This window comes from Myxocyprinus asiaticus, chromosome 42 (assembly GCF_019703515.2).
Source record: "Myxocyprinus asiaticus isolate MX2 ecotype Aquarium Trade chromosome 42, UBuf_Myxa_2, whole genome shotgun sequence".
In the NCBI taxonomy this organism is placed as follows: domain Eukaryota; kingdom Metazoa; phylum Chordata; class Actinopteri; order Cypriniformes; family Catostomidae; genus Myxocyprinus; species Myxocyprinus asiaticus.
In genome coordinates this window covers 5,005,096-5,029,799 of record NC_059385.1, presented here as the reverse complement: position 1 = coordinate 5,029,799, position 24,704 = coordinate 5,005,096, and the positions used below count along the sequence as shown (strand labels likewise).

General features: G+C 37.7%; 1 protein-coding gene across 1 annotated transcript in view; it reads left to right on the top strand.

The window, feature by feature from the left end:
• slc4a5b (solute carrier family 4 member 5b) overlaps positions 1–23,768 on the top strand; it is a 35,501-nt gene extending 11,733 nt beyond the window's left edge. Inside the window, exons 7-26 of the mRNA XM_051683799.1 lie at positions 831–926; positions 1,653–1,708; positions 5,657–5,814; positions 8,366–8,453; positions 8,549–8,703; positions 10,395–10,523; positions 10,604–10,778; positions 12,691–12,824; positions 13,434–13,705; positions 15,907–15,935; positions 16,050–16,241; positions 17,024–17,137; positions 17,550–17,711; positions 18,440–18,618; positions 18,703–18,775; positions 18,883–18,951; positions 20,112–20,285; positions 20,810–20,983; positions 21,107–22,627; positions 22,794–23,768. Of these exons, the coding sequence (XP_051539759.1) occupies positions 831–926; positions 1,653–1,708; positions 5,657–5,814; positions 8,366–8,453; positions 8,549–8,703; positions 10,395–10,523; positions 10,604–10,778; positions 12,691–12,824; positions 13,434–13,705; positions 15,907–15,935; positions 16,050–16,241; positions 17,024–17,137; positions 17,550–17,711; positions 18,440–18,618; positions 18,703–18,775; positions 18,883–18,951; positions 20,112–20,285; positions 20,810–20,983; positions 21,107–21,115 (2,438 nt within the window). The 3' untranslated portion in view covers positions 21,116–22,627; positions 22,794–23,768. The remainder of the gene's footprint in view (positions 1–830; positions 927–1,652; positions 1,709–5,656; positions 5,815–8,365; positions 8,454–8,548; positions 8,704–10,394; positions 10,524–10,603; positions 10,779–12,690; positions 12,825–13,433; positions 13,706–15,906; positions 15,936–16,049; positions 16,242–17,023; positions 17,138–17,549; positions 17,712–18,439; positions 18,619–18,702; positions 18,776–18,882; positions 18,952–20,111; positions 20,286–20,809; positions 20,984–21,106; positions 22,628–22,793) is intronic.
• The last annotated feature ends 936 nt before the right edge of the window (positions 23,769–24,704 follow it).

The window sequence follows — 24,704 nt, the reverse complement described above, 5'->3', positions numbered from 1 at the left end:
ATCAATCTCCACTTTCACTTTCGCATTCACATTCTTCTATTCTTTTTAGTGATTTACATTGTTAGTGTATATTGCCACCTGCTGGGCAGGGAGGAGAATATATAGTAAAAAAGAATGGACGGACATGGATTAAACCACTGGAGTCATATGGATTATTTTATACTGCCTTTCTGTGCTTTTGGAGCTTCAAAGTTTTGGTCACCATTCACTTGCATTGTATGGACCAATAGAGCTGAACTATTCTTGCAAAAATCTTAATTTGTGTTCAGCAGAAGAAAGAAAGTAATACATTTCTTGGATGGCATGAGGGTGAGTAAATGATGGGAAAACTTTCATTTTTGGGTGAACTATTCCTTTAAGTATAAACCTGTTTAAATTTTGTTACATTTCTTTGAAAACAAGACTTAATATCTTAGGACATTTTGCTTTTCAAGTAAATTCATCTTGTTTTCAGAATATTTAGATATTTTTTTTGGAAAACGACAAAAATTCTGAATAAGAAAATTATGTTTTCTTATGTTGTAATACTGTTGTTTGTAGTATTATGTCATCATTGAGCACATTTCTATCTGGTATCTGTTGTATCTGTTGGTTTCATGGTAGGTGAAGTCACACAGTGGTCGTCTTATCTCCCAGAGTTCACTGTCCCTTTGACCCTCTTTATTCAAATAATTTTAAATTTTTCTTATTTCTTCTAAACACTTTTTTCATTTCTTAAGTTTCCACATATTTTTATTTTTATTTTATTTTTTTTTTTTTGGTCTATCCTGCAGCTTATTTCCCACTTTTCTTTCTTTCTTTCTCTCTGTCTGATATTGGGTCTGTGTCAGACCGCAGTCCGAGTCCCAGTCCTCGTGCTGGATCTGGTTTCCACCGTTCCACTGAGGACCTGCGAGCTCGTCAGAGTGGTGGCCTCAGCAGATTGCGTGAGTCTGGGACTCTGTTTCTTTATGTCTTGTGTACTACCAGTCAAAACTTTGGGCACTACTATATATAACATCAATTTACTGTATATTTATATTTTTTACATTTAGTTCAGTAAAGAAATTCATGCATAGTCACAAGTTATATTCTACAAATCTAATTTCAAGAATTTTAACAATAAGCCTTTATATCAAGATCACGGAAAACATAAATTCAGACAAGTGTGTCGAAACTTTTGACTGGTTGTGTACTGTATATGTTTATTCAGATCTAGTTCCAGATCTCTGGACATCTCTGTCTATATTTTCCATGGTAAAACTCACTATCATCTTGTAGTTACAGCAAACATCACTTAAGGAGTGTTTCACATTTAGTGTATGTTGTGTGTGTGAGGTGAATAACACTTCTTTAAGTACGCAGCATTGCATTTCTACTTGTTCTGGGGATTAGAGATTATTAAAAAGATCTTGACTTTGATCCACTCTTTTTTGTCACTATTTGTTTCTGTACTTTGGGAACTTTGTGCATGTATTGACCAGTAAAACAGTCGGCAATAACTTTTCACATCCCTTCAAAATTAGTATTATTATAATTTTTAATACATGTACCATGGTGATACAATGATATTCTATGTAGTACCATGCAAATGCCATGGTACATGTAGTATACAGTATGTATGTATCAACATAATCAATTAAATTTACAAATGTATAATTTTTGCGTTCCAGATCCTTCTCAGTGCCGCAGCATGAATGATATTTCCGATACACCGAGCACTGACCAGGTACGACAACAGTCTCACATAGTGTGATGTGTTATTTTTACATAACAGCAAGAATGGATTTTCATCAGGAAAGTGTAAATGAACTGTTGGTGACTGAAAGATTTTGGAAACAAAAGCTTTGTGTCAGGGGTCTTGGCTTATTTCTGTGCGATTATGCTGCCCAGAAGCGTATGAGGTGGAATTTTCTATATTTTATGCAGGGAGCTATATCTGTAATTACAGGATCTGTAAAATCTCTGTATGTATCACTCAAATGCTGTCAGGACTAGATAGACAGACAGACAGACAGACAGATAAACAGACAGACAAACAGACAGACAGACGGATAGAACGATAGATAGACAGACAGATAGACAGAATGATAGACAGACAGACAGACAGACAGACATATAGAATGATAGACAGGCAGACAGATAGATAGATAGATAGATAGACAGACAGACAGACAGACTGACAGACGGACGGACGGATCAACGGACAGACAGACAGATAGATAGACCGATAGAACGATAGACAGACAGACAGAGAGATAGGCAGACAGACAGACTGACTGACTGACAGACAGACGGACGAATGGATCAACGGACAGACAGACATAAAGACAGACAGACAGACAGACAGACAGAAAGATAGACAGACAGACAGATTAGAATGATAGATAGACAGACAGACAGACAGATAGAATGATAGATAGACAGACAAACAGACAGACAGACAGACAGACAGACAGACAGACAGACAGACAGAGAGACAGAGAGACAGATAGATTGATAGACAGATAGATAGATAGATAGATAGATAGATAGATAGATAGATAGATAGACAGGCAGACAGACAGATAGATAGACAGACAGATAGAATGATAGACAGACAGACAGACAGACAGGCAGAATGATAGACAGGCAGACAGACAGATAGACAGACTGACTGACAGACAGACAGACAGATGGACGGATCGACGGACAGACAGACAGACAGACAGACAGATAGATAGACAGATAGAATGATAGGTAGACAGGCAGACAGACAGACAGATGGATAGACTGGACGGACAGACAGATAGACAGACAGGCAGATAGATAGACTGGACGGACAGACAGATAGACAGACAAACAGATAGATAGACTGGATGGACAGACAGATAGACAGACAGGCAGATAGATAGACTGGACGGACAGACAGATAGACAGACAGGCAGATAGATAGACTGGACGGACAGACAGATAGACAGACAAACAGATAGATAGACTGGATGGACAGACAGATAGACAGACAGGCAGATAGATAGAACGATAGATAGACAGATAGATAGATAGACAGACAGACAGACAGACAGACAGACAGACAGATGGCTAGATAGATAGATAGATAGATAGATAGATAGATAGATAGATAGATAGATAGATATTCCACAAGAAATATAAATGCAAAGTATTAAGGTAAATATTTAATATTTATTTTGCCGTGAAGCCAATCAATGTTTTATGATATTGGGGGTGTGGTGTCAGTGGTGGAATGGTACCACTACTGGGTGCTTTCAGACTAGCACTTTTGGTGCATACCCGGGGTCGAATGACGTCAGTTCGATTCGTTTGGATAGTGTGAACGCTGTTTTCCAAACTCGGGTGCACACCCGAACCGCACTCAGGTCTGCTTGAAAAGGTGGTCTGGGGTACGATTCATGTGAACTCCAGTACAGTTTGCTATTGATATTAACTCAGGGGGCATTCAAACTGGTCACATTTGCTGCGGTCCGATTCCGAGTGCGATTGTTCCCGGTGCCCCCTGCAGCATTGATCTGGTTTCACACTCACTTGATTCTATCGAACCCCGGTCCATTTGCGTTCATCTTACATCATCACAAACACGCATGGAAAACACAACGCGACTCATCATACTTTTTTTTTGTTTTGTTTTTTTTGGTGCCATTATGCACAGCAGAGTGAATGACAACTGTGTATATGTGCGCTTCATGGTGTAACTCATCAGATGTCCAGGGGAAGGAGGCTTGCTGCTGCTCGCAAATGGCGTTTTTTGAGGAGAAAGCTGATTGCAAGGAATTAATTTGCATCTTTGTTTACACTGCACATTTACTCATGCTCGTGTCCAATGTGAAGTTATCGCCACTGTCATCTCCTATTATACCCTGTATCTATAACCTATAATAGTATTTATAAGGTGTATAGATAGATAGACAGACTGACAGTATTTATAGTGTTGTATGTCATTGTGGTGTCATTACTTTTTTGGGACTTTCAGGAATGTGTGGATCCTCGTGTGTTGTTGAAACTAATGATGTCGTCATCGGCTAAAACGCATGCGCAGGTTACTTTACTCCCTGAAGGAGTGTGCACCCGAGTCCGAGTTGCTTTCACATTCACGCGAATCACGCTACAATTCCATTGCAACCAAACTCAGACCATCTCCTACAGGTAGTATCGAGTTCGGTACCATGGTGCGCTCCCCGGTCCGTATGACAACTTTCACATTACCAATTTTTCATGTGAACCGTGCTCTGTTTCAAACTAAACTGCCAATGTGAAAGCACCCTCAATCATACCAAATCGTGGTAGTGAACCGCTTGTGATGACGTTAATTTGCATCTTTGCAGGCTCCTGATCGCAATTATTATTGTATAGTGCATTTTTCATACCTGCTTGTGTCCAGATACACCACCTTCAGAGAGCAGCTCACATTTTTCACATCTCTTGCAATGCATCCGCAGGCTCGCGGCAGACAAATGCTAATTTTCATCACATCATTGTACATTCAGTGCATCTGCGGGAGACAAACAAACAAAAAAGTGTTGTTCTGTGCGTGGCAAGTTTTCATGGTAAATCCAAAGAGACAAACTTTAATATTGCACTTACACAGTGACGTCTTCTCGAGTTGTTTCCTAGTTACAGTCGTAAACAGCTGCCGATTGTACTCATGTTGATGACATAATCGGACTGCGGTTCGGACCCAAAAATTATGATTAAGACCAACGGGGGCAGCGAGAGGGGGGAGGAAACAAACTCATGTTCGGTCCAAGCAATCGAACCAAATGTGAAAGCACCCTTAGAGGTGATCCTCCCCCTTCCTGATTCTGAGTTGACTTTAATGTGTTTCTCCATAGAGTAACACCCACGGGTCACTTTAATGTGCCCTCCACAAGTTCGCCAGGGCCTACAGCAGCATGCTGACTATGAGTAAAGAAAAGAAAGACACACAGGTTTGGAACAACATGAGGGTGAATAAATGATGACAGAATTTTAATTTTTGCTGGAACTATCGCTTTAAGTGTCCAAGTACTCTTTGGGGCCAGACAGTACCTTGCCAACTCAATGGGAAAAGATGCAAAACATGCCGTATGTGAGAAAGAAGCTTGTTTATTAGTGGCAGAAACTGAAATGACTCTGAAAGTAGCATTAAAATTGTACAAGGGTAATCGCAGACCATTCCATAACCATGTGTTCTTTCAGGGCAATGATGCTGATGGGGTGTTGTGATCGGTTTATGTGTGTGTGTTTGCGTGCTTGGTGTCCCTGGTGATTGTGTAACTTTATTGATCTGCTACTGGAAAAAATGAGAGGCGTTTGCCATTTCCGTCACATGCGGGCACATCAGACATTGATAATGGAGCTTATATTGATACTTGTATTATGAATGAGGCTGCACAATGCTCTGCTGTCGTGTGAACACAATCTCTGACTGCACAAGCTGTAATTTCCAGCACGGAAATTTAATGACCTATGCATTTCAGTGCTTATTTCTGATGCAAGCCATGTGATTTAATTTTAAACCCACTTACTTACACATGACACACTACATGGCCTAAGTATATGGACTCCTGAACACCACACCCATACATATGTGCATGTTGTTGAGCATTAAATTCCAAAACTATAGGCATTAAGATTTTTAGCCATGTTGTGGACCTAACCTCATTGTAATGTCACCCACCAGCTAAAGAATAAATTCATGAAGAAGATCCCCAGAGATGCCGAGGCATCTAATGTGCTGATTGGAGAGGTGGATTTTTTAGAAAAGCCGTTCGTGGCCTTCATCCGTCTGGCTCAAGCCACAACACTTGGAGGCCTTACTGAAGTCCCTGTGCCAACCAGGTGACAAATTGCATATATTTGTGTATCTGTTTATTAGCCCTGTTTAAAGACCTCATGAAATGGTTAAATGTTATTTTAAATAGTAAAAAGCCTTGATAGCATGTAGCATCGGTGAAAGCAATACAGACACTTTCAAAATGAATACATTTAAGCCACTTCCTTTGTGAACAAAAGTACGAATGTTAGCACAACTGAAGACACAACTTGCTGTTGCTTCACTGAAAAAAAAAAATTATCAGTATTTTTGTTTTCCAGTAATAATAGCTAGACATCCTTAAAACAATATACATTAACTTGAGAAGCAAACTTGCATAAAATACTAAGGCTTGTTTTCAGAGAATATGTGTTGAATTAAGTTTATTTCACCCCAGTGGTAAAATTGTTTTGTTTGTTTGTTTTTTTTAAGATTAATTTTAATGTAAAAATGTAATTTCATTAAAAAAAAATTAAAATAAACATTTAACAAAACATTTCAAACAACATGTAGCCTTTTTAATCACAATTTTGCTTATCTTATTTTAAGGATGTTTAGATATTTTTACTGGAAAACAAGGCAAAAATATTCAGTGTATTTAGAGGCAGGTGGTATTTATAATTTTAGGCCACTAGACAGAGCATTTCATTCTAGAGAGCATTTTGTTGTACAACAATTACCATAGTACAAGATCAATATTTTTGTCCATTTTCTCCAGAGGGAATTTATTTATTATTATTATTATTATTATTATTATTATTATTTAATTATATATATATATATATATATATATATATATATATATATATATATATATATATGTGTGTGTGTGTATGTGTGTGTTAAAACTTGAGTATTTCTGCTAAAAGTTGATTTTGTCAACATTTAGGCGTACACTAGAATGGTGTTTCCCAACCTTTTTTGCCATAAGTACCACCGCAGCACCATCAGTACCAAAGATGTGTTCCAAAAACTAGATTTCATTTATTCAGTTATGTTTCAGGTACATTTTAGTCATAATGTCCATTTTGCTTGCATAGGAATGTTCTCTTGGCTAATGCTGTTAATTATACAGGGGACCTTCTAACTATTATATAACAAAATATTAATTTTACAAATTTTAATTTATCATTAATTTTTCAGAATTTTAGTCACATTTTAGCTTTTAATTATTTTTTTTTAATCCATGTTATCCATCATTAAATATGATGTCTTGAAATTGCATGTATGCTTTATTAAATATGTATTGTTTACATGCATAATTTTTACTATTTACAAGTATTTACATTAATATGTATATCAAGAGCTTAAACGGTACTGTCTCTTTAAGACTACCTGCAGCTGTTTAGCCAGTGAGCGCATTATAACAAGAGAGGACTTACGCGGTTACTTTAGCGCATCCCTGCTGTGTTTTAGTAGAATGAATGTTTCTTTTTTGTTCTTTTTGATCAACAATTCACTGTAAATAGGGGCCTGGTTAGCTGGTTGACTACCACCCCAGAGTTGCGAGTTCGAATCCAGGGTGTGCGGAGTGACTCCAGCCAGGTCTCCTAAGCAACCAAATTGGCCTGGTTGCTAGGGAGGGTAGAGTCACATGGGGTAACCTCCTCGTGGTCGCTATAATGTGTGGTTCTCGCTCTCTGGGGCGCGTCGTGAGTTGTGTGTGGATGCCGTGGAGAATAGCGTGAAGCCTCCACACGCGCCTCAAAAGCCACGTGATAAGACGCACGGATTGACGGTATCAGACACGGAGGCAACTGAGATTTGTCCTCCGCCACCTGGATTGAGGCGATTAGAGTCGCATGGGGTAACCTCCTAGTGGTCACGATTAGTGGTTCTCATTCTCAATGGGGCGTGTGGTAAGTTGTGTGTGGATCGTGGAGAATAGCATGAGCCTCCACATGCTGTGAGTCTCCGCGGTGTCATGCACAGCGAGCCATGTGAAGAGATGCGTGGATTGACGGCCTCAGAAGCGGAGGCAACTGAGATTTGTCCTCCGCCACCCGGATTGAGGTGAGTAACCGCGCCACCATGAGGACCTAGTAAGCAGTGGGAATTGAGCATTCCAAATTGGGGAGAAAAGGGGATAAAACAAAAATACAACAACTGACTGTCAAAAGCAGTATGGATATTAAAAGAGACTTTATTCAGTCACTAATGGATGGCGTGGATCTTGTCTTTGGACACACATTGCACAAAGCGAGTTAAACCAAACTTTTACTCTCAACACGCAGTGAAAGAATGTCAGAGCCAAAGTTCGTATTCTGTAAAAGTTCGATATTGGGATTGTTCAAATGAAGATCATAAATTGTAAAATCAATATTTTTACCCATCCCTAATATATTGTTTTTATTTTAAGCCATACATGTGATTTTTTTTTTAGATTAAAAATTCTTTTTGCGTACCCCCTGGGGTTTGCGTACCCCCGGTTGGGAATCACTGCACTAGCATACAGCATCGATGCAAGCTAACAGACATGGACTACAAGCCACAAAACTCACAACTGTGATTTTGTTGGATCTTTTATCAAGTACACTGTATTTAACTGCTCAGTCTAAGAACCTGTCTTTATCTTAGGTTCCTCTTTGTGCTGCTTGGTCCCAATGGCAAAACCAAGTCCTACAATGAGATCGGTCGTGCCATGGCCACTCTCATGGTTGACGATGTAAGAGAAAATAGTTTGTTTAAACATCAGTAATACTCTATCCCATACTTAAGCATCCTCAGTATAGAATTACCCAAATCTGTCTCCATCTGTAGCTGTTCAGTGATGTGGCCTATAAAGCCAGAGATCGTGAAGACCTGATTGCTGGTATTGATGAGTTTTTGGATGAGGTCATAGTTCTTCCACCAGGAGAGTGGGACCCCAAGATCCGCATCGAACCGCCAAAGAAACTGCCTTCAGTCGAAATGAGGTATGAAATCTTGGATCTGTTGTTCAGATAGTTTAGTTATGGCACTTTTACGTACTTGCCTTTTAGCAGATGCTTTTTTTTTTTTTGAAGTACCATTCATTACAGTAATTGCATTGATAGTTTATCTGGTGCTCCAGGGGCTTACAGGGTTAATTCACCCAAAAATGAAAATTCTGTCATCATTTATTCACCCTCATTTTGTTTAAAACCAGGATGACTTTTGTTCTTCTTCTGTGTAACTCAAATAGATATGTTTTAAAGAACATACAACCAGGACCGGCCCTAGCATTTTGGGGGCCCTAAGTAGATTTTCAAAATGGGGCCCCCCTACCTTCAAGTACACCTATAAATTGTGCAAATAAGCAAGTCTATTTATTTTGAAGCATAACGCTTAAAAATGCAAAACTATCAACTGTAGTTTATCAGAACAGGTATAACTATTTCAGAAGTACAAAAAAAGAAAACACAATTTTTTAAACTAACCAGTCAAACTTCAAATGCACAAATTAATAAATATATTTATTGAAATTCTGTGCAAATGAATAAGAAAGAATTAAATTACATTTGTTGTAAATTGTGGCATATGGTATTTGCACCCTGGTGTATAATAAAACAGTATATAATCTAATAAATAGTCTATTGTGATGGAACTTAACTACATCGCTGGCAGCGGGAAGAAACGCACCTGATGTGTCACATCATGGTACCTCGTCACTGTTGTCTTCAATTGCCAAGAGTGGCTTTAGAGAGAGCGATTTCTTCAGGTCCAGGAAATGTGTTACCGCGACCCTCGTTCTGCTGTTCCGTGAGATGCCGAGCCGCTAGAAAAACCCTAATCCGACTCTGCACACAACTCCAAGGAAAGAAAAAGCTCGCACAAAATGTCCATAGCAACAATATTCCAAGATATTTATTAGGAGGCCAAAAACTGCCAAAGTGCTCAGTGCAGGAACAAAACGTTTTCGATTCAGTGTCCTGATGTAAATAGAAAACGTTTTGTACCTGCACTGAGCACTTTGGCACTTTTTTGGCCTCTTAAATATTGGAATATTGTTTCTATGGACACTGTGTGTGAGCTTTTTCTTCTCTTAGATTTGATTTTTTGAGCCTACACACCAAAACAAAGTGTTTGCCGCAAACGTTTTTAATGTTTTTTGTTTGTTTTGTTTTTGTCAGAACATTCGCATTCAACAATTTTTTTTGCATAAAACGAAAATGGTTGGTGATTTGTAACGAAAAGTTTAAAAAATAGAAAAGACATAACAGTACCATAAAAGTGTCCAGATGACTCTTGCACTGTATTCCAAGTCTTCTGAAGCCATACGATAGCTTTGTCTAAGAAAGAGATCAAAATTCCTCTGTTACATTAAATTTCGTTATTCACTGAAGATTGTGTTTTCTTGAAGCACCATTGTTATTCGCATGTAAAGTGCTTAGACAATTAAACAGAAATCATTTACATATAGATATATAAGGTGGGAGGACAAAAGGTACAGCCTGTTTAATTCTAAGAGTCAGAGAATGAGATACCTTGACCTATAACTTGACTTTTAAATGGGGAAAAATAAAATGCTTCATAAGTATGAAATATGGCCCATTTTAAACTATAAGACAAAATGTAGAATCAATCAAAACAGTCTGTCATCATGTCTTAGGGATATGCAAGTAGTTAACTCTACTTGTTTCTGCAGGAAGTCAGTTTTTTCTCTAAATGAACTTGGGCAGCCGAATGGGAACGCAGGAGGAGGTGCAGCATCTGCCGAAGATGAGGAGATGCCGGCTCCTCATGAACTTGGAGAGGAGCTGAAGTTCACTGGCCGGTATCATTCTGTCAATGTCTAGTTTTAGAATAGGACACTTATTGCACCTTGAACTTTGACGATGTTTCTGTTTGTGGTAGATTTTGTGGAGGACTATGGCTGGACATCAAGCGGAAGATGCCTTGGCTGCTCAGTGATTTCTATGAGGGCTTCCACATCCAGTCTATTTCCGCTGTGCTCTTCATCTACCTGGGCTGCATCACAAACGCCATAACCTTTGGTGGACTTCTGGGGGACGCGACAGACAACTACCAAGTAATTTACTTGTAGCATCTTCAAATGTTTGTCAGTGGCCGATGCTGTTTTTTTAGAAAGCAGAGTGGCCAGTAGCCGATAATACCATAGGCTGGAAGTGAATATTAAGTATGTGAATGAAAACCCTTCTAGCTACGCCAGCTTGATTTCATGCATTGTTGCATTTTGAAATGTGTCAGACTGAATTCATTGCACAGTGCAAGTATGTGTTGCATTCTCAGCGTTGCCACAAGGGGTGCTAAAGCTGCATAGCCACATAAAGTACTGAAGGAATAGTTCACCAAAAAATGAAAATTCTCTCATCATTACTCACCCTCATGTCATCCTAGATGTGTATGACTTTCTTTCTTCTGCAGAACACAAGCGAAGATTTTTGAAGAATATTTCAGCTCTGTAGGTCCTCTCACTGCACGTCAACAAGGTCCAAAACTTTTAAGCTAAAAAACAAATAAAGGCATCATTAAAGTAATCCAGATGACTCCAGTGGTTAAATCCATGTCTTCAGAAGTGATATGATAGGTGCTGGTGGGAAGCAGATCAATATTTAAGTCCTTTTTTCCTATAAAAGTGCTCCTCTCTCCAGAAGAATATTTCGGCTCTGTTGGTCCATCCAAAGTGAATGTGACCAAAACTTTGAAGCCCCAAAAAGCATATAAAGTCAGCATAAAAGTAATCCATATGACTCCAGTGGTTTAATCCATATTTTCAGAAGTGATATGATAGGACTGGTTGCGAAACAGATCAATATTGATGTCCTTTGACATAAATATTTATGCATGAAGAATGCGAATCGCCAAAATCAATAGAAGAAGAATATGGAAGTGAAAGTGAAAATGGAGATTTATAATAAAAAGGACTTAAATATTGATCTTTTTCTCACCCACAGCTATTTTGTCATTTCTGAGGACATTGATTTAACCACTGGGGTCGTCAGATTACTTTATGCTAAATTGTGTATGCTTTTTGAGCTTCAAAGTTTGGACCCTGTTGACTTGCATTGTGAGGACCTACAGAGCTGAAATATTCTTCTAAAAATCTTTATTTGTGTTCAACAGAAGAAAGAAAGTCATACATATATGGTATGTCATGAGGGTGAGTAAATGATGAGAGAATTTTCATTTGTGGGTGAACTATCCTTTTAAGTATGTACAACGGCACCATGCAGTTGCATTGATTTGTCCAAGCATTTGTGGCTGTGTTTGTGTAGAGTATGTTTCTGGCCTTATTTTACATGATATAAACTTAATATATACACAATATTATTTGAAAATAGAGATGTTCCGATGTATCTTCCAAACATCAATATCAGCCGATAAAAGCAATGATCTGCACCATCGACATCGACCCAAATTCTTTTTAAAACAGCAAAAGGGCGACGAAAAAATGCATCTGAGAATGTCTCTTGTGTGGAATTATTTTGACCACAGAGTTTTGTAAGATTTGTAAGCTTTGCACTGCTAGAATTTCACGAAGTGGAACTACCGTTAAAACTTAACACAATTTAATATGAGCCTGACTGGAGGCTATTCAGAAGTTAAGAATGTTAACTTACCTTAATAATGTGCTTTTTGTTTCAGTGTTTTATTTATAACTGGGACCAGTTACTCAAACATGGAAGACATGTAGAGACATAGAGAATAAAGCTGTTATTTATATTTCTTGTGAAATTTTTTAATTTAATTATCAGTGATTTGAAACAAGGTAGCATAAAAACATGCAGAACCACCAAACTATCGGCATATAACTTTGGCAGATGTTGTTCTAAATATTCGGATTCCAGTCATTTGTATTGGTATTGTTCTCTGTTAATGATGTTTCCAAGAGCATAGTTATTATTAAAGCAGAAGCCAATATGACAAATATGATCTCAAAAAAGTCAAATATCAGCTGACAGATTTCATTGATTTTACAGGGTGTGATGGAAAGCTTTCTGGGCACGGCGTTGGCAGGTGCGGTCTTCTGCTTGTTTGGCGGTCAACCGCTCATCATTCTCAGCTCAACAGGACCCATACTGATCTTTGAGAAGCTGCTCTATGAATTCAGCAAGTGAGCACAACATCCTGTGATTTAGTAAAGCCTAAAATGTTATTTAAAAAATGTATCTGAACTTAAGGAAGGTGTCAATTAGCAGGCACATTTATCCAAAGTGACGTATTAAAGCTCTTGCTCAAGTGAAAATGGTGATATCTCACGGCTAGCTTTTGACCATAAATTAAAAAAATAATAATAATGCTACAGAATTGATTAATGGCATTGAAAAAAAATCTAATTTCATATAGAATATTTGCATATTTTCTTAGAAAATTCTATATTTTGTTTATCAGTCCATGAGTGAAGCTTGGACTCAATGGTCTTTCACTGAGTATGGTGATTCAAAGGAATAGTTAACACAAAAATGCAAATACTGTCATCATTTACTCACCCTCATGTTGTTGATGTGTTCTGTGAAACACAAAAGGAACTGTTAAGCAGAATGACTGCCTCGTATGGAAAGGAGATGCATGGAAAATGAATGGTGATTGAGACCGACATTCTGCTAAACATCTCCTTTTGTGTTAGGAAGAATGAAAGTCATACAGGTTTTGGAGTAAATGATGACAGACTTTTTATTTTTGGGTGAACATTCCTTTTAACTTCAGTGTGGTCTTTGTTCAGGAACAATGAAATTGACTACATGGAGCTTCGGCTTTGGATCGGCTTACACTCATGCCTGCAGTGTTTGATCCTGGTGGCCACAGATGCCAGCTACATCATCAAATACATGACACGCTTCACTGAAGAAGGCTTCTCCAGCTTGATCTCCTTCATCTTCATTTCTGATGCCCTCAAGAAGATGGCGGGATCCTTTAACTATTACCCCATCGATCGAGACTTCAAACCAGATTACATCACTACCTACAGGTGTGACTGCCAGCCTCCAGGTCAAGGTGAGTCTGACCTCTTGACCCAAGCAGACCACAATCTCAGCCAATCAGGTTTGGTGGCATCTTGGGTGATTTTTTTTGATGAAACATGAAAATCAAAATTGACCCTCTTTACTTTCTCAAAACACGTTTCTGATGTTGTTGAGCATGATTGTAATATCCTACTCCTCCTCTGAAACGACTTTCTTTTTCAGCTGACGTCACCTAGGTCGTGCAGGTGGGGAAAATAATGTTAACCAATAGCAAATAGCTATTTAGCCATTGTTATACTTAGTTCACCCAAAAATGAAAATTCTCTCTTCATTTCCTCACCCTCATGCCATCCCAGATGTGTATGACTTTCTTTCTTCTGTAGAACATAAACAAAGATTTTTATAAAAATATCTCAGCTCTGTAGGTCCTCACAATGCATGTGAATGGTGGCCAGAACATTGAAGCTCTAAAAGGCCCATAAAGGCAGCATAAAAGTAATCCATAAAACTCCAGTGGTTAAATCCATGTGTTCAGAAGCGATATAGTAGGTGTGAAAATGAAAGTGGAGATTTATAATAAAAAGGGACATAAATATTGATCTGTTTCTCACCCACATCTATCATATCACTTCTAAACAACATGGATTTAACCACTGGAGTTATTTGGATTATTTTTAGCTGCTTTTATGTGTTTTTTGGAGCTTCAAAGTTCTGGTCACCATTCACGTGCATTGAATGGACTTACAGTGCTAAGAAATTCTACGTTCTACTATATCTATGTTTGTGTTCTGCAGAAGAAAGAAAGTCATACACATCTGAAATGTCATGAGTGTGTGTAACTAATGAGAGAATTTTCATTTTTGGGTGAACTATTCCTTTAAATGCTTAAGTGTTATAGGTAATGCACCCTTTTTAAAAGTTTGGTAATATTTAGTGCTGCAATTTAAGATTAGTATACATTTGAAGAAGAAGCAATACCATTGAGATACGTAACAATGCTCTCAAAAGTGAACTTGATCTTCAGCCTGTACGTCCCAGTCACCATAATAGCTCAAATAAATATTCCCTGATTCCTGGGACATAATGTTTATTCTCTCCACAGTCGACTGCAAACTCATATTCAGGTCTGGATCCATTCAGGGATAGAATGCCCACTTTTGATGATCCAATCAATTCCTGCCCTAAATCCTTTTTTTTGTTTTATTTATTTATTTTTCGCAGAGTTTTCTGTTTACTCCGAACAGTTTCACATTTTGGAAGTAAAATGGGTTGCAAATTCTGTTTCAAGTTGACTTTAATGACATACAGTTGTTGTGACCACTCTAACTTATTTGTATCATGTTTGTTTTTGTTGCCCACAATCAAATTGGCACCTTTCTGATTGGAGTAAGTATCAGCATGTGAACATCTACATTAAAGGGATAATTCACCCCAAAATGAAAATTCTCTTATCATTTACTCACCCGCATGCTGTCCCAGATGTGTATGACTTTCTGTCATCTGCAGAACACAAATGAAGATTTTTGAAGTATATGTCAGCTCTGTAGGTCCTCTCACTGCAAGTCAACAGGATCCAAAACTTTTAAGCTAAAAAGCACATAAAGGCAGCATTAAAGTAATCCAGATGACTCCAGTGGTTAAATCCATGTCTTCAGAAGTGATATGATAGGTGCTGGTGGGAAGCAGATCAAAATTTAAGTCCTTTTTTCCTATAAAAGTGCTCCTCTCTCCAAAGAGTTCTTCTTCTTTTGTTTTTTTCAATTTGCGTTCTTTGTGCATATCGCCACCTACTGGGCAGGGAAGAGAATTTAAAGTAAAAAAGTACTTAAATATTGATCTGTTACACACCCAGACCTATCATATCACTCCAAAAGTCATGGATTTAACCACTGGAGTCTTTTATGTTGCCTTTATGTGCTTTTGGAGCTTTAAAGTTGTGGTCACCATTCACTTGCATTGAAAGGACCAACAGAGCTGAAATATTCTTCTAAAAATCTTCACTTGTCTTCTGCAGAAGAAAGAAAGTCATACAAATCGGGGATTGCATGAGGGTGAGTTAATGATGAAAGCATTTTCATTTTTGGGGGGACTATTTTCCTTAAGCTGTTATTGTATGTTATCACATTTTGAGAGTGGCAGTTACTCTTGTCAGTAAACGTAAACACACTGTAAATGCTTGTTTATTTTCTGTTGTAGTGAATCCATTGGCTCTCAACACTTCTATTGCATCAGGTCTTGAGAACATCACTGATTATGCTTTGGTGAGCTGAAACTTTCACAAACAAATGAAATTTGTGTTTAATATCAGATATATCATACTGAAACTTAACTCACTCTGTTTCTGTATACACGTATGACCTCACACCTCCACTCAGTTCAACTTCACGGCTCTGGACTGGAGTCAGCTGAATAAGAAAGACTGTCTGAAGTTCGGTGGTTCCCTGGTGGGCAAATCCTGCAAATACGTGCCTGATCTGGCACTCCTGTCTTTCATCCTGTTCATTGGCACTTACTCCATGACCATCTCACTTAAGAAGTTCAAGGCTAGCCGTTACTTCCCCACAAAGGTTGGCCTGGATAGTTTTCATGGGACTGGGACAGGGATACAGTTGTTGTGACACTGTTTTCCCCACATATTCCCATATTTCTCTGTGTATTCCTATGTTTCAAAAACCACCTTGTGTATGATCTGGTACAAATTGTATATAGTATTCCTTATCCGTGTTCATGTTCTCCTTTCCCGACTCTTTTCTGGTTCCTTATTTTTTTTTTCCTCCAAGTGCCGCACCTTGATGGCAGATTTTGCTATAATTATATCCATCCTGGTCTTCTGTGGTCTGGATTATGTGATGTCATTGGAGACTCCCAAACTGCATGTGCCCACACAGATAAAGGTCCATAATATGTCTTCCTGTCTGTCTTAAAGGGACAGTACACCCAAAAATTAACATTCTGTCATCATTTACTCACCATCATGTTGTTCCAAACCCTTATGACTTTCTTTGGATACTTTTGAGCTCCAAAAATGAAGAAAAAACACAAAAAAGGAGATTTGTGCTATTGTATGACTTCAGAAGACTTGGAATATAGCGCATGCATTTTAAAATATTACAAAAAAGCAATGAGAGTTATTTAGGTTTGGAATGACATGAGGGTGAGTAGCTAAATTATAACACAATTTTCATCATTATGTTGTTGGAAAGACTTTTTATGGATTGCACTTTGAAATCTTCCCTTTTGATCTGTGTGCATTAAAGCATTTCTTCTGATCTTTTCTAGTTGCTACCTCTATGAGTCTGCCTAGTTTTTGACATCTATGTCCATCTTTCTTTTTCCCCTAAATGTGCAGCTTCGGAAGCTCATCAGTGATTTTGCAATCTTCACATCAATCATGACATTTGTTGGTCTTGATATGTTTATGGGGCTTAAAACACCTAAACTGATTGTGCCAACTGAATTTAAGGTACGTTGTGCTGCAGCTACATATGTATCCCCTTTGACTTCATTCATGTTGATTATAATAGTGCATTTCTTCATAATTGTATACTAACACAACTACTCTGCTATACAAAACATGGCATGTGATTTTAAGCTTTTTGTTTTTAGCAGATAAACATTTCCCTACTGACAACCCCCCCTCCAAACAAAAAAGCTTAAACCATCCGAAGGTGGTTTGCTGGTCATAGCTTGCTTTGGTTTTGAAAGGGATTTAGGCAGTTGTCAGCTGACCAACTAAACCAGCTGAAAACCAGCTTGACCAGGCTGGGAGTCCTGCTTAACCCAGCTAAGACCACCTATAGGCTGGTATATGCTAGTTTTTCAGCAGAGTTGCAAGTGCTATAATAACTTTGACCATTCTGTTTCTTTCTCTGTAGCCCACTCGGTCAGACCGTGGGTGGATTGTCATGCCTTCTGGGAAGAACCCCTGGTGGATATGTGTGGCAAGCTTTGTGCCCGCACTGCTGGTCACCATCCTCATTTTCATGGATCAGCAGATCACTGCCGTCATCGTCAACCGCAAAGAAAATAAGCTAAAGGTGCACATCTTCACCTCGCAAACTCTCCAGTCTTTAACAAAATTCTACAGTAGCACTAATTGTACAACCATGATGCCACTTCCATGAAAAAATACAAATGAGATCTCTTTAATATCTCATGAAGATCAAATTGAGACTCTTGCATAAGTCTTCTGCTTTGAAGAGAAGTAAAAAAGAAACAGTAATGTCACCCATTCAGATCAGATTTGCCAAGGAACCAAAAGTCTGCAATCAACATTCAGAGATTTCAATATGAACTCAAACATTTCTTGTCAAATTCTTTCAAGACCAGATTTTCTGTGACATTCACACTAACTTGTAAACAAGTGACCTATTGTGTCATTTTTATTTCTCCAAAGGAATTTTAGGAGAAACATCTGAGACAAATCTGATAGTTAAGTTAACCATAAAGAACCTGCACACTTTATACGAAATCGAAAAAATGAACAGGTTTGATACCATTTAGAACTAAATCTGGCCCAAACGAAGGTGTTTTTGAATTCGTTTCAGTGATTTGCAACAGCTCGACAGCACGAACTTACAGGAAAACTTTGTAAAACACCTTACTATCGTTAGTCCACATCATCGGTAGATGTGACCTGGAGCTCCACCTACTTTGAGGCCGACAGCTAATTCCCGTTCAGTCAGTTAAGATCAGTCTAACCCTTTTTTGTTTCATACCACTGATAAATGTCTTTCTCTCATTTTCAAACCCTACTCTTGAGCAGAAAGGTTGTGGTTATCACCTGGATCTGTTCTGGGTGGGCATCCTCATGGCTGTTTGTTCCTTCATGGGTTTACCCTGGTACGTGGCTGCTACCGTCATTTCAATCGCACACATTGACTCTCTAAAGATGGAAAGCGAGTCCAGCGCACCTGGTGAGCAGCCACAGTTCCTTGGTGTGCGGTAAGTCAAAATAAGATTTTGGAACTATTTCTCTGTGTTGTTGTGTGGAACATTATGTTGACATCATGTTTGTGTTTATTGAAGGGAACAGAGGCTAACTGGTACATTAGTGTTTGTCCTTACCGGAGTGTCAGTCTTTCTTGCACCAGTACTGCAGGTATTGCATCAATAATCAAAACTTTCTTTATAGTTTTGTAAAATCATAGTGCAATATTTATTAAGAAGCTGTAAAAAAATAAAGTACATTGTGTTTTTTTTGTACAGTACATCCCAATGCCTGTCTTGTATGGTGTGTTCCTATACATGGGTGTCGCCTCTCTCCATGGAATTCAGGTACACATCTGTACTACATTTGTTCAGATCTTTGTCTGCTACATCTACAGTGGAACAAAAAGTATCTTTGGACACTTATAAATGTCTGAATGTTATTACATTAGATACAAAGTATCAAAGTAAGTGTCATCTGCCAAGAAATGATGCTAGAGCTTTTCTTAAAACTACATTTACTTTTCTGAACCATTTTTGCTCAATGACTGTGGTGTCACACTGATTTTTAGTGGATGTATGAAATCAGTTCCCCTCAAGTACACACAGGCTTCCTAGCAGAGTAACCACATTAAAGGGATAGTTCAGAAAAAATATAATTCTCTATTCATTTACTCAGCCTTATGTTGCCTCAAAATCATATGACTTTCTTTCTTCTGCAGAACACAAACAAAGATTTTTAGAAGAATATCTCAGCTCTGTAGGTCCATACAATGCAAGTGAACAGTGACAAAATTTTCAAGCTCCAAAAAAGCACATAAAGGCAGCATAAAAGTAACCCATACAACTCCAGTGGTTTAATTTATGTCTTCAGAAGTGATTCAAATGGTTTTGGATGAGAACATACCAAAATATAACTCCTTTTTCACTATAAATCTTGAAATCGGCAGTCTCCGTGGCAATCATGATTTCAAGCTCGATTACACTTCCTAGCGCTCTGCGCATGCGTCAAGCACTATGAAGTGTAATATGGCTTGAGATCATAATCATGCCTAGAGACTGCAATGGCAAGATGTACAGTTAAAAAAGGAGTTACATTTTGGTCTGTTCTCACCCAAAACCGATTAGATCGCTTGATAAGATATGGATTAAAGTGGAGTCGTATGGATTACTGTTTTGCTGCACTTATGTGCTTTTTGGAGCTTCAAAGTTTTGGTCACCATTCACTTGCATTGTATGGGCCTACAGAGCTGAGATATTTTTTAAAAATCTGTGTTTGTGTTCAGCAGAAGAAAGTCATACACATCTGGGATGGCATGAGAGTGAGAGAATTTTAATATTTGGGTGAACTATTTCTTTAGCACCAGACATGTTCGAACTGTACAACTATTTTTTTATCTCTTGAAATCTAACAAACTTTTTTTGTGAAATGTTTTGCTTAAAAAGTGTGCTTTCTCTCAGGCCAGTGTATATTCCTTGATTTCACTAGACTTTTTCATTTTGTTCAGTTTTGGGAAAGGATAAAGCTGTATCTGATGCCAGCCAAACACCAGCCTGATTTTGTGTTCCTGCGGCACGTACCCCTGCGCCGCGTGCACCTCTTCACACTGGTGCAGGTCACCTGTTTAGCCGTTCTCTGGATCCTCAAGTCCACCATGGCTGCAATCATTTTCCCAGTCATGGTGAGAGTTCTCCACACATTCTGCTTCTCTATACCAATCATGTTTGTGAAACAACCAGTAATTATTACTTTTGGACGGACAGAAATTCTCATCAGAATGTCCATACACACTTTCCACTATTTTTTTCAATGTTTTCCATACAATAGTTCACTGAGACTGCCACATCATTGCATCATTTCAATCAATTTCATGACACTGGTCTTTTATTGTGGTATGACCTAATTCACATAAACCCACCCCTAAATGCCACGTAAAAACAAAATACACTGTGGTTGGTTGGTTGATCAGTTTTACATGCCTGGTCTCTTCCTGTCTAAGTGGGTGATTCTAGACCAGAATAAACTGCAATCTGGACCAGATTAAATGACATTAGTCAAAAGTTTGGCTATGCCAGACTAATCTACACCGATCTCTAGAAATGTATCTAAACTAATTATGATGTATGTGAAAGACCCAGATTGTTGGCATGTGCTTTATTATCGAATGATAACACTGCTTACGCACCATGTGACTTCCTCTGACAGATTCTTGGCCTAATGGTTGTGAGGAAGATGTTGGATCTGGTCTTCTCCCAGCATGATCTGGCCTGGCTGGATGATATCCTACCTGACAAGGACAAGAAGAAGAAAGAGGACGAGAAGAAAAAGAAAGAGAAGAAGAAAGCAAAAGCAGAGGAACACAACAACAGCGATGAAGAGGTAAGGAAGACCACCGTTAGAAAGATACAGCTCATCTTATACACTCATGATCGTTGACAGGTTCTTGTGTTGTTTGAGTGTTTTGTGTGAGTAATTGTTCATATCTTTTTTGTTTTGTTCCAGTGTTGCTGAGAAGGCACTGTATAAAATTTTACTATTTTTTGTATGTGTCTATCCCTCAATTTTATTCTGTTGTGCAACACCTGCATGGTCAATTTAGTAGTTGTTTTGAGACAGATGTGACATTAGTCTTGGTTGTAGGGCTGGGTAAATATATCGATTTTCCGATGCATCACGATCTTCATTTGAATGATCTCGATATCGATTCTTAAATCCCAATTTTGTAGTGGTTTAGCACTTGTTCTGCTACATTGATCAATGTAAAAACAGTACTTGTTGGCCTGAGTAGCTCAGCGAGCAAAGATGCTAACTACTACCCCTGGAGTCACGAGTTCAAATCCAGGGCATGCTGAGTGACTCCTAAGTCTCCTAAGCAACCAAACTGGCCCGGTTGCTAGGGAGGGTAGAGTCACATGGGGTAACCTCCTCGTGTTCGCTATAATGTGGTTCGCTCTCGGTGGGGCGCGTGGTGAGTTGAGCGTGGATGCCGTGGAGAATGAAGCCTCCACACGTGCTATGTCTCCGCGGTAGTGCGCTCAACAAATCATGTGATAAAATGCATGGATTGACGGTCTCAGACACGGAGGCAACTGAGATTCGTCCTCCACCACCCGGATTGAGGCGAGTCACTACGCCACCACGAGGACTTAGAGCGCATTGGGAATTGGGCATTCCAAATTGGGGAGAAAAGGGGAGAAAATAATAATAATTAAAAAAATTATAGTTAAAAAGTACTTAAATATTTATCTTTTTCGTGCCAAAGTGATCGTGTCGCTTTAGAGGACATTCATTTAACAGCTGGAGTCATATCGATGACGTTTATACTGACTGTCTGTGATTTTTGGAGCTTCAAATGAGAAATCTCCATTCACTTGCATTTTAAGGACCTACTGAGCTAAGATATTTTTCTATTTTTCTTCAAATTTGTTCTGGTGAAGAAAGAAAGTCATACACACCTGAGATATCATCAGGGTGAGTAAATAATGAGAGAATTTTCATTTTTGGGTGAACTATCCCTTTAAATTAAGTGTTTTCATTTTAGTTTTCATTAACAACACTGAGAGCTTGTGAATCAAAATCGAATTTGGAAATCTCTGTCAATACCCAGCCCTACTTTTTTTTGTCCTTCCCATATTGTACACACTGTATGATGTGTTTGCATGAAATATTTGTTTATCAAGCGTCCAAAATTAATGTTTCGACAGTTCGCCCCTGCTGGTAGTTGCCGTAACTACACCATATGTGGACAAAAAGCATCTTTCTCCATTGATGGCCATTCTAAAGTAGCCATGTTCTGACTATGTAAATAATGCGAAGTAGCCAGCAATTAAAGATAATTTTGGACCCTGGTTACATCCCTTTCCAAAATGTACCTGCATGCCAATTGTTTGTTGCAATGGTGTCTTTTCCCTCAGTCAATGTGTCCCAAAGTAGCCTATCTCTTTCCTCTGGAGCCGATGAATCCATCCATGCAGCCACAGTCTTCCCCAAACACCCCTAATTCTGACCCCTCAGCCTCCAACTGTGAGTAACGGATCATGTACATGATTATATCTACATATACAACCAAGTCCTTTGATCCAAATAAAGGCCAGGGCATGCTCTGCTTAAGCAAATGACTGTGTTGCATGGTTTTACTGTAACTTTATGCTCACCCTTGTATGTTTTGTGTTCTTTTCCTTCTTTAAAGAAAAGAAGTATCACCTATATTTTACCTGCAGTCATGGTGGGGTTGATGCAGACGACAGATTCTGTGTTCTTACTGCAACCTGAAGTGTCTACCTGAAACCTATAGTACTCCAAAAACAGTGGATCCAATAACATTAACACTCAATGAAACCGACACAAACCATATTTGTCCTCGCACTTACAGTGAGGTGTAATCTGAGTCACAAGCACAGCATCATTTGCAGTTTTTCCAAACACACTAGACACACAGATGTATGATATTTTATGTATGTTACAAACGCAGTAACTGACGCACATTTTCAAACCCACATTGACCATATTGTGTGTGAGTCAGTCAAACCTTGGATTTCTCTCAAGATTCTTCAAGATCTGTGCCAGTTTGGCATAAGAGCTGCCAAGCTCACTCACATAGATCATTTGCTGTGTGTCTGAGTTTACAAAAGATTCAATAAATGAACAAAAAAGGTTCACATACAGTATGCGTGCTATGGTTTAAACACAGTAAGATTGATTCAGTTGTTTTGGAATCTGCTAAGTGAGGACCTGGAAAGAAAAATCTTTTTTTTTTTTTTTTTTTTTTTTAATCTAAAAAAAGTTGGTTTCATTATCATACTGTATAAATATATTTGCACTGTATGATATTAAATATGCATTTCATAGAATCTAGTGTGACACAAGCACAAATGAATTGAATTATAGTTAGAAACAATAAGTGTATCTAGCTAGTGGAATTTCTTTGAACTAAACTTTTATTGAATTTCAATTTTAAAAATATCCCAGTTGGATTTTCGATATAGATTTTGATTTATTACTGTAGCATTTTATACTCATAAATCAGATACATTCAGAAATGTTCAAATGTTTTCAGACAGTCATAAAGGAGTATATGTCGCTATGTCCATGAGAACAATGCACGGGTTTTGTTTAATTGAGATTCTGTTTGTTCATTTGTGTTCTGTTCAAATAAAAAAGGAAAGAGGGCTGAATATCATGTATATATTTATATGACTCAGTACTTTTTTGTAAGGGTGGCAACCACCGTCATCAAAAAAAGACATTAAAATTACATAGAGCTTAATTTCATTTAATTAATTTACTATGATTTTACAGCAGTTACAAAAACTGTTATTGTTACAATAACTGGTACTGTGACAGAAACTGCTTACATGGAGTCATTAGAAAAGATTACACAAATGTAATACTTTTTCTTCAATTAAATAAAATATAAAAACACTAAAATCCTATTTAAGTAGACTTTTCTTGTAAATTTCACTAAAGAATTCTGATGTAATTTTAAAAAATAAACATCTAAATATTTTAATAATAATATATTATATATAAATAATTATAAATAATAATATTTATATATACATAGTGAGAATAATATATACTAATAGAAATAATAATTAATTCTAATGATTATATGCTCTAATAATTAACGCTATTGATTTATTTCCATTGATTTATATATCAGTATTAGTACTGACATATCAATATTTATATGTACATTTTAGAAATAATGTGTATTAATATACTGTAAATAATACATTAATGCATATTAATATTTTTTTTTTAATATTTTGACAGAACCTGCTTACTATGGAGTCAATAGAAAATATGAGACAAATTCTATATTTTGTCTTAAAATAAAGAATAAAAAAACACTAAAATCCTGTTTAAGTAGAGCTGTGAATTTCACAATAGAATGTCTGATTTACTTAAAAGAAACATGTAAACATTTATATAATTTAAATGTTATAATAATATCCTACAATAATTACAATATATACATAAGAAATAATTTATATCAACAAATGCATGAATACAAATTAATTTGAGTTATTTCTATTGATTATTTCTACTGATTTATACACCAGTATTCATATACTGTATACACATAAGAAATAATGTG